Consider the following 9,554-nt stretch of genomic DNA (forward strand, 5'->3'; position numbering starts at 1 on the left):
ATCGTGCAGAGCAGCGTTCTGTGAGTCGCGCATGTTGTCACAAGGCTTCAACCGAAAGACAGTCCAGCCCTCTTCATGACGCTCTCAAAGTCTTCGAGACTAACCCCTCCCACGTCCTTCTCCTGGCCCTTGACCCCGCCGTTGGCCTCGATGATCATGTCTTTCAAGACTTCGTCTGGCACGTCTTCTCGCAGTTCCTTTGCTACCCTCCTCAGATGCCCCAGCGTTATCGGTCCCGCAGCGCCATGTGTGAACAGCTTGTATGCCGCGCTAACTTCTTCCGCGTTGCTCTCTCCCTGGAAGTCTTCGTCGTCGTCCTCTTCGTCGGACCCTTGTTCCTTCGAGTGTATAGCGATCGCAGCGTATGAGAGGAAGGGCACAAACTCGACATAGCCGGTATTGAGAGGGTCGATGGTGGATAAGATGGACGACATCTCGGACTTGTCGGGTGTGAGGTTCAGCGAGCTTTGGATTCGTTAGCATGGGCGCGCTGCTCTCCGGCGCATTCGCGTGACCTACATCAGAACTCTGCGCACATCACTTTTCTTCAACACTCCCTCCTTGGAGTCTTCATGTTCGGGATGCGACACGGCAAAAAGGCCAAATGCTTCGCGAATCTCCGCCTCTTGCGCCGCAGTGATGCCGTTCTCTTTCGCGAGCTTCGAGGGGCGTTTGACAGGCGGCGCCTTGGTGGGAGGACCACGGCGTTTGGGAGGCTATCACGTGTTAACAGCTATCCATTACCACAACCTGCATTCCAGAACTCACCATGTCGCGTGCTTGCGAGAGTTGAAACGCGCCCCTGTGCTGGTGCTGTCGTTCGTCATTCCATTCGCTTCGATGACGCGACTGCATGGGCCACCGCCAAGGAGAACACAGGCCAACTCCCGAACACCCAAATTCTTCGCTTCCAGCCCCCCTCCTTCTTGTCTCAGCTTATAAAGGCAACGCGACTTCCTTCGTGTCCTTTCCTCACAACTCCCTCATTCCATCCCCGTTGCGGCTCTGGACTGCTCTTGTTGCTCGCCATGTCTTGACATGGCACAATGTCGACGCGTCGGACGCGATTAGCGTCGACATCTTCCACTATGAATTATCCACCCCCTGAACCCACCCATCCCCCCTTGTGCCCCTCTTGTCTTGCGAGACGAGAGGTGGTTTTTCGCAGGCGAGGAGGTGAACGGACGCAATGCTTGACCGCTGCAAGGCGTGTCACAATGTGTTAGTTCACCCGATCGTCTGGGATCAGCACAGGCGTTGGCTTGGAGGGTAAGTCTGCTCTCAGTCCAGCGCAATGTCTCCCGTACTAACTAAGCAACCAGATTTGTTTGAATCGTCACGATTGTTGAAATCCACAGTGTCGCTAGGGGTGGAAGCTGCTTTGCAGAACTATCCCTAGGTCAGACGGTGGTCCTATACGAACCATATAAACCGAACGCGTCAACATTTCATGGACCTCGCAAGCAGGGGATTTTCCCCCGACACTGGGATATGGGGTGTTTAGAGGCTGGACCTCTTGCTCACAACAAGAGCTTCGGCAGTCTTAGATCCCTATCTCAGAGGAAGAAGCCAACAGATATGAAGCCGTCTTCGGATGGTCTTCGACAGGCCGCATGGCCCCTGGCATATTTTGCTACAAGGCACCCGTGGGTTGACGCGTTCAACTTTGTGGCCATGCATGAAAGCCACCTGTGTGGAGGTTTTCCCATGAGCTGACCCTTCCCCATTGTCGAGGCTAGCGCGTGAGCGTGGGACTTGATGATGGGGCTGTGTTGTCGGGTGCATGGCCCAGAACGACTGTTAACGCCCTCTAACAGTCGGTTCCGCTGCGGCGGAATCGGAGGGAGCGACTCGCCCATACGTCGGATGCTACCCTGCCTTTAGGCAATGGCCCCGGTCGACTACGCGAACTCCCCCTCCAACGATTGGTGGCCATGGATGGCTGTATCCGTCACTATCGACAAGGCGACGCACTACGTTCCAGCGCCTTTCGCGGTGAGGTTGCTGCAGCGGCCTCAAAAGCGAGAAGCTCTTACTCCGGGAGGCTCAACCCGGAGATGGGGCACGGAACAGGTCTGACCAACCCGTGCGGCATTGGAACCTTGAATTCCAGCCGATCAATATGGTCACAACGCCTTCGGGATGTTGTCTGAGGGTTGTGGGCTTATGCTTCATGTCGACTTCGTCGGCATTTAGCTACTGAGGGCTTTTGAGCACATACACGTTATACACGCTGTGGTTCTATGGTTCGTCATACACGTTACACACGCTATGCACGTCATACACGTCACACACGCTATACACGTTATACATGTCCTTCCCGTGGGGTGTTGGCTTTGAGGGAGTTGTCTTTTTCGACATTCGACCTCTTCTCATCCTTTCTCCATTATCTTAATGGGGGATCGATATCCGCTTCTAAAATTGCTAGAGCTTGCCATTACGGATTTTCACGTTGAGCAAGTGTGGACAGTGAAGCAAGATTAAACAACCTCATCTACCCCCTTCAAGGTGGTGAGGCCTTTGTTCCTCAACTCCGTTGCGCCGATTTGATGGCTCAAGGGCGAGGAATGGAGGAGACAGACTTTTGTTGCACCAAGATCTTTGGTAGTGACAACGTTTTGCAGCTTTCATTTGTTGACTGATATGATGTTGGCATGTCGCTGGCTCGCTGCGTGGCTTCGGATGATTGTGTTATTGTGCAATATCCGCCCGCTTGGCCAGCACATGTTTATTGCATGGTCTTCATGATTGTTAACACTTCTTCCCAGCTCTCACGCTCGCAATATCAATACAATGGTTTACCCGTCCGATTCAATTTTGTCGAACATGCTGTGATATTCTTCTGTGATCATGCTGTAATTCCGCGACGGTTGTGGCTCCTTCCAGCGCCCTGCATGCTAGCGTGGGCGAGGCTCGCAGGACCCCACCAGCATTGCAGCAAACCATACCTACCATCTCCACCATATCCCGTCTCCCGGCGCCCACCGTGTCGCGGCCGCGGTCCGACCTCACGAATCACATCGCTCGCATATCAGCATACATCGCGGTCATTTCACAGGCAGCGACATGCTCACACACGTCCTTCTATTTCCGGAAGCGACCACTCCGCTCTCCTACCGAGTATGGCATGGGACGCGCTATACTGGTTGTCAGCAACTACGCCTGCAGCATGCCTGTACACGCGGTACTACCTACCCTGAAAGAATGATATTCCCGCGACTACTCCACAGACACTAAGCGTTTCGAAGCATATGCCCAGGTGAGCTCTCATCGGGCGTAGGGCGAAAAACTCTAGGGTTCGCGCGGCTCAATCAGCATGAAGATCAATATGTTATGGACGTACTCCTTCGGTCTCGTCTCAAGAGCTAGATCTCTTCTCCGTTGTGTACCGTCGTTCGTCTCTGGCACAAGCAAGGTGACCTCAATATGGCGTTTCTAGCAACGACACCTCTTCTCATCGTCGTTGGCACTCTAGTGTTTTACACACTCAGTCGCTTCTTCTTGCGCAAGAACAACCAAGATCTTCCGCTTCCTCCAGGTCCCAAAGGCATTCCCCTCCTTGGCAACATCAATGACTTGCCCAAGCCTGGAATCCTCGAGTGCCATCATTGGCTCAAGCACAAAGATCTCTACGGTCCCATAAGCTCGGTCACGGTTCTGGGCCAAACGTTCGTCATCGTCAACGATGCGAACCTGGCAGTAGAGCTGCTAAGCAATCGGGCGGCGATCTACTCGGGGAGGCCACATATGGTATTCAGTGGAGACATGTACGCTTCTATACCTATACCAAGCGATCGAGATGGCTGACGCAGAAGCAGGATTGGCTGGACCAAGACGTTGGCGATGCATCAACCCGACCAGAACTTCAAACACCATCGTCGCAATATCGCGAAAGTAGCCAGCTCCAGCACGTCTCTTGCCGTCTTTGATCGCGTCCAGAACGAAGAAGCTGCACATTTCCTCCTGAATGTCATGGAATCCCCGAACGATCTGTTTGAACACATCAGGAAAGAAGCAGGTGCTGTCATATTGAGAGTCACATATGGCTATACGCCGAATGCGAAGGGACCGGATCCGCTCGTAGATATTGCAGGTCAAGCGATGGCCGAGTTTGCTGACGCAAGTGTGCCTGGGAGATGGCCTGTAGACGTGATGCCCTTCTGTAAGCTCGTCTCCATACCATTGAGTTGCCATGTATGCAGTAACGCGCGCTGACTTCGGAAAGTACGTTTCCTCCCAGACTGGTGTCCAGGTACCGGCTTCAAGCGTACAGCTCGGCAGATGGCAAAGACCTTGATACGCACGGCCGAAGAGCCCTACGCTTTCGTCAAGTCGCAGATGCAGGATAAGAAAGCAAAGACATCATTCCTCTCTCAAGCCATCGAGTCTCTCGGCTCAGACGCATCTATGGAGTACATCAACAAATGGTCCGCTGCATCCATGTACCTGGGTGGCGCGGACACCACCGTCTCGTCGCTGATGACGTTCTTTTTAGCCATGGCCGTCTTCCCAGAAGTCCAGAAGAAAGCTCAAGAGGAGCTGGACCGTGTGATTGGCGGAGAGCGACTACCTATCACCAGCGACAAATCAAGCTTGCCGTATATTGAGGCTGTAGTGAAGGAGACGCATCGATGGCATCCTGTGGGACCCATGTCAATACCCCATTCCTGCACGCAGGAGGATAACATCAATGGGTATAGGATACCGAAAGGAGCGATGATCTTGCCTAACAACTGGTACGTATGATAGTGCGAGAAGCAGACGTATTCGTGGCTGATAGCATGTAGGTGGTTCACACACGACCCAGCCGTCTACCCTAATCCTATGACCTTCCGTCCCGAACGCTACATTACGACGCCAACCCATACCGCGGAGCCCGATCCACGTACGTGGACATTTGGCTACGGGCGTCGAGTTTGCCCCGGACGCTATGTCGCAGACAACGCTCTTTTTGCGACAATCGCGCAGTCGCTAGCTGTCTTCAATGTCGAGAAGCCTGTCGAGAATGGAAAGCTCGTAGAGCCCAACGTTGAGTTTGAGCCTGGCTTGATAAGCCATCCAAAGCCGTATCGTGTGAACATCGTACCGAGGAGTGAGAAATGCAGAGAGCTGGTCAAGCAAACGGAGGAGGTATACCCATGGGGCGAAAGTGATGCTGAGACTTTGAAGAAATTGAGCTAGATGCGAATGGTCGAAGTAGTACAACGCCTTCCGAGGTGGGGAACTAAGTTCAATATGTACTCATCGCACGTGTCCGGAAAGTCGCGTCTAGACAAACGGACTTGCCTGTTCATGCGTAATCATTCGATGCTGCCAAGGTATGCACTCCCGCTGTAGATAATTCCACGTATAAGACACTTATAGTGTGGTAATTACTGCAAGCCAAGAATGATGGGAATTGGTTCTGGGTACGGCATATGAAGTTGTTGTGACTGTCATTCGGGAAGTGGAGGATGGCCTATCCTTCTCTGGACAAGCGTTCCCGAACTCGAGCCGCAACCCAGGTTAAACAAACGCGTGCATGCACGCGCGCGTCACCAACAGAAAAAGAGGCTGGTAGCTACCCCGGCTTTCACGCATCTACCCCAGTAAATTCCCCGCATACAGTGCAGATCTCCAGCGAAGATACCAAAAAATTGACCGAGGCCATGCTTTTCAATTGCCGCATGACGTCCCAGTCAAAATCTCCGTTGCCGGCGATGCCCATAAACAACGCGCAGACGGTCTTCAAGGTATGGCAGCGACGATCCAACGCCCACCATGTTACCCTCAATCAAGCGCTCTCTTGCTGTTGCAGCTCTCGGTGCTTTTTTAAAGGCCGAGGCTGCTCACATCTCATCCAGGACAAAACCAATTGCGATTCCAAAGTCTGCACCCAACGATGCCGGTGTTCCCTTGGACTCTTTCGTATCTTACTCATTTGAGTTCTCGTCATGGCCCGACTTTGCTGGTATGTCTCCTGCGATATCCCAAATCGTCACGACAGCTAGACTAACGATCACTGCTTCTAGGCAATCTGTCGCATCCCAATGCCTTCTCATACAATCTCATGAGCAACCTTGGCAAGCTGCAAGGCTCAATGCCGATTGCTCGCGTCGGCGGCAACACACAGTAAGACGTCCCCTTCATCGCAATTCTAGATACATGTAGCTTACTCAAGATTTAGGGATATCGCCATCTTCGATGAATCGCTCGAGACCAGCATCGTCGGCATCATTCGCTCAAACATCTCCGCCGACTACCCAACGATCATTACTATTGGCCCGTCCTACTTCGAGTCCTACAAAACCATGCCTGAGGGCACGCGATTTGTTCACGGCTTCAACATGGGCGCCAACTCCAGCGCTGCAAGAGCTGCAACCTGGGCATCAGTCTCCCACGCCTGCAAAGCGATAGGAAGCGACCTGTTGTTTTGGGAGTACGGCAACGAGCCCGATCTCTTCACTGCTTCTGGATACCGAAACGACAGCTGGGCCGAGGCGGACTATGTCTCCGAGTGGTTGAACGGCACGACTGCCATTGAAGAGGCCACCAAAGCAGCATGCCCAGACCTCGCTGGCACCAAGTTCATGGCACCGAGTTTTGCAGGCATCGGAGTCAACGACTACTTTAGGTTGGACCCTGTTGAAGTCTTTAAGCATGGATTAGACGAGAAGCAGAACATTGGCCTTATCGCTTCGCACAACTACATGGGTGTCTCTACAAATCCCGGCATCACACTACAAGGCACGTTGATGAACCACAGCAGTGTACTCGCCAAGGCAGACGAACAAATTGGTGTGAAAGATGGCATCAAGGCACTGGGAGACGCGCTGGCTCCAAACGTCCCCTTCGTCATGGGCGAACACAACTCGCTGGCCCGACAGGGACGACCTGGTCTGAGCAACAGCTTTGGCGCTGCGTTGTGGGGTGTAGACTGGAACACCTATCTCGCGTCGCAGAACCTTACCCGCTCTCACATGCACCAAGGAACAAACTACCGGTAAGTAACTATTCCTCCAGTATGAAACCGTTCGTGAGCTGACAGCATCAATAAAGCTACCAATCCTGGCAGCCAATCGAGACGAACCTCACAGCAAGAGGCACCAAGCCGCCATACTACGGCAACGTCGCCGTCGCAGCCTTCATGCACAAACCTTCATCCGAGTCTGAACTCAAGATCTCCTCGCTGCCCTCATCCTCCATCTACGCAACCCAATACGCCGCCCACGTCGACGACACGCTCGCCCGCATTCTCCTCGTTGATCTACACACATACAACACGACCGCCGATAACAACTACACCACACCTTTCGCGCGCCCGGTAGAGAAGTACTCTTTCCAGCTACCGAGCGACTGCAAGGAGGAAGCTCAGGTGCAAAGGCTGCTGGCCAATGGAAGTGATGCTATTACGGGTATTACTTGGGATGGGTATAGCTACAACTACGAGCTCGATGAGGGGAAGCCTGTGCGCATGGACAATGTGACGTATGGGGAGAGCGTAAAAGTGGATGGGAAGGGTATGATCAGTTTGGAGGTACCATGGAGCAGTGCTGCGATCATTAGTCTGGACTGCTGAGATTTCTGCATGCTGCGAGTACTCAGAAAAGATCAATGAGAGATCTAATCACTTTATATTTCATGACGGTGTGCTTTTCAATGAATCAAGGTGATGCCGGGCATAGGCTCCGCAAGTTCAGCTAACCCCTGCAGTTGAACTCGGCGACGACCTCACATCCACAACCGGGTTTCGGCCGCGCAGCTTCTAACCAACCACACGGGCTAAGCAATGGCAAACCGGCGGGCTAAGCAATGTTAGTGCGAAGGATTGACGAACACTGAGTGTACTTACACCATCGTACCAGGCGTAGCCTTGATCTCCGCAGCCTTCTCCGCAAAATCCCGCCTGACTCCATGCTTGAAATTCTTCCATATGGATTCCCACTCCCACCTCGTACTGTTCTTCACATCTCCGCTCACAGAAACCATTGGTACATTCTCCCCTTCCTCATACCTTTGTACAAACTGCTCATACAAGAGTGTGAGAACCCACTCAACCCACACTTTCTGACACTGCATAGCAACAGGATCAACCTTGAACTGCGTGACAGGATGAAGTCTATCGCCGAGGAATCGAAAGGGTAGGGGAGCTTGGAAGTGGAGGTCAAGGTATTCGATGCTGTTGATGGAAGTCAGGACGCTCAAGCGATTAGCTTTCTCAGCGGGGAGCGGCGCGAATGCTAACTCGGCGGTGGTTTTGTAGCCGAGGAGACGGAGGTATGCGCGGTCGCTGAATGTGAGTGATACGCGTCGCAGTGCGTTGAATGGGATGGCATCGAGATGTGGGATCGTTCTGGTCAGAGTTGCTATGTTGTCGAATCTCTTGATTGTACTTTCCCAGATCGTCTTCTGGGCTTCGGAACTGAATGCTTTGCTGACGAGTAGTAGGGTTTTGATCCAACCGGTAGCTTTGCGGGTCGATCCGTAAGGACGGCTGGATAGCGGACGATGGCAGGATACTTTGTCTCTCAGCCTTGGCGCGTTGGTGGATATTCCCGGTGGCCAGGTGTTGACGTTCGTTTCCGCGTCTTGTGGAGATGAGTTACGTGGTGTGTTGTTTTGATCATGCTGTGATGCAGGTGTTGCATCATGTGCACGACGGCCGGTCATCAGAGCTGCCTGCGACTCTTCAGTGACTCTATGATGAGGCCATAATACCGGCCCTATCGATGCCTCAAAGATCATGAACCGCAGTTCTTGTGGAAGATCCATGAATCGAAACGACGTATGGTAAAGATCGAACCACTCGTTGAATAAGTCCCGACGAGTGACATCGCCGCCATATCGTTTTAGCAGCCAAGATCTGGCAGACATGCACTCGGTCTTTCCACCGGTTTTGATATCAAGCTCCGGTTTGCCATTGATCGACTTCCATCGCGTAACGATGCCATGCTCGCGTGTGTGCCCATCTGTCCTTCGTTCGGAGATGAGGAAGTGCTGAGTAACGGTATGCGTAGTAGCGCGTAAAAGTGGGTGTCTCTCGATTCGAACGCCCTGTGTATTCGTGTAGGTGTTGAAACTATACCGGCGCTCTTCATTCAGCATGAGTCTTAGTTTTGGCAGTGCATCTGGTATGCTCTTTAGCTGTTCCTGTTTCTTACGTCAGTGTTGCTTTGTAGACGGACCGATCGCGCAACAACTTACTTGTACAGGTCTCGGCGGCACAGTACCAGGAGGAGCGCGGTTTCTGTCGACCACCAATTGACTGGCATGGTTGGGGCTCTGCCAGTATGGGGCGTGGACAGACCACGCATGAGACATTCCTTGACGGTATGATGGATACTGTTTGGGGTATCAAGAAAAGGTAGTAATGCGCAGCGGATAGAACCTCATCAATGGGTGAAGCGGCGGTGTGGTGGCGTCCTTTTTGTGGGGAGTGGCGGGTCATCATCCACTGTGCGCTTTGGCCATTCCCTGCATTTTCCGCGTTGCAACCTCAAAGAGACTTCGGGAGCTCGTTCCCGCTACTATTACCGCATATACTCCAGCCCATATCAACGTTGATATATGAGTAT

At 52.8% G+C, this 9,554-nt stretch overlaps 4 protein-coding genes across 4 annotated transcripts; 2 read left to right on the forward strand and 2 right to left on the reverse strand.

The window, feature by feature from the left end:
• Nucleotides 1-47: 47 nt before the first annotated feature.
• On the reverse strand, nt 48-771 carry J4E84_006734 (uncharacterized protein; the record flags this gene model as incomplete). The annotated part of the gene is made up of 3 exons (XM_049389321.1): nt 48-465; nt 520-716; nt 769-771. The coding sequence occupies 3 exons, from the start codon at nt 769-771 to the stop codon at nt 48-50; spliced, it is 618 nt and encodes a 205-aa protein (XP_049243030.1).
• A 2,655-nt stretch (nt 772-3,426) lies between these two features.
• On the forward strand, nt 3,427-5,181 carry J4E84_006735 (uncharacterized protein; the record flags this gene model as incomplete). Its single annotated transcript, XM_049389322.1, has 4 exons — nt 3,427-3,767; nt 3,819-4,162; nt 4,226-4,736; nt 4,788-5,181. The coding sequence occupies 4 exons, from the start codon at nt 3,427-3,429 to the stop codon at nt 5,179-5,181; spliced, it is 1,590 nt and encodes a 529-aa protein (XP_049243031.1).
• Nucleotides 5,182-5,760: 579 nt separating this feature from the next.
• Nucleotides 5,761-7,558, forward strand: J4E84_006736 (uncharacterized protein; the record flags this gene model as incomplete). The annotated part of the gene is made up of 4 exons (XM_049389323.1): nt 5,761-5,950; nt 6,012-6,111; nt 6,167-6,982; nt 7,039-7,558. The coding sequence occupies 4 exons, from the start codon at nt 5,761-5,763 to the stop codon at nt 7,556-7,558; spliced, it is 1,626 nt and encodes a 541-aa protein (XP_049243032.1).
• A 269-nt stretch (nt 7,559-7,827) lies between these two features.
• J4E84_006737 (uncharacterized protein) lies at nt 7,828-9,251 on the reverse strand (the record flags this gene model as incomplete). Its single annotated transcript, XM_049389324.1, has 2 exons — nt 7,828-9,135; nt 9,210-9,251. The coding sequence occupies 2 exons, from the start codon at nt 9,249-9,251 to the stop codon at nt 7,828-7,830; spliced, it is 1,350 nt and encodes a 449-aa protein (XP_049243033.1).
• Nucleotides 9,252-9,554: the final 303 nt, after the last annotated feature.

This window comes from Alternaria hordeiaustralica, assembly GCF_023758085.1.
Source record: "Alternaria hordeiaustralica strain BMP 2776 chromosome Unknown scaffold_13, whole genome shotgun sequence".
NCBI lineage: Eukaryota > Fungi > Ascomycota > Dothideomycetes > Pleosporales > Pleosporaceae > Alternaria > Alternaria hordeiaustralica.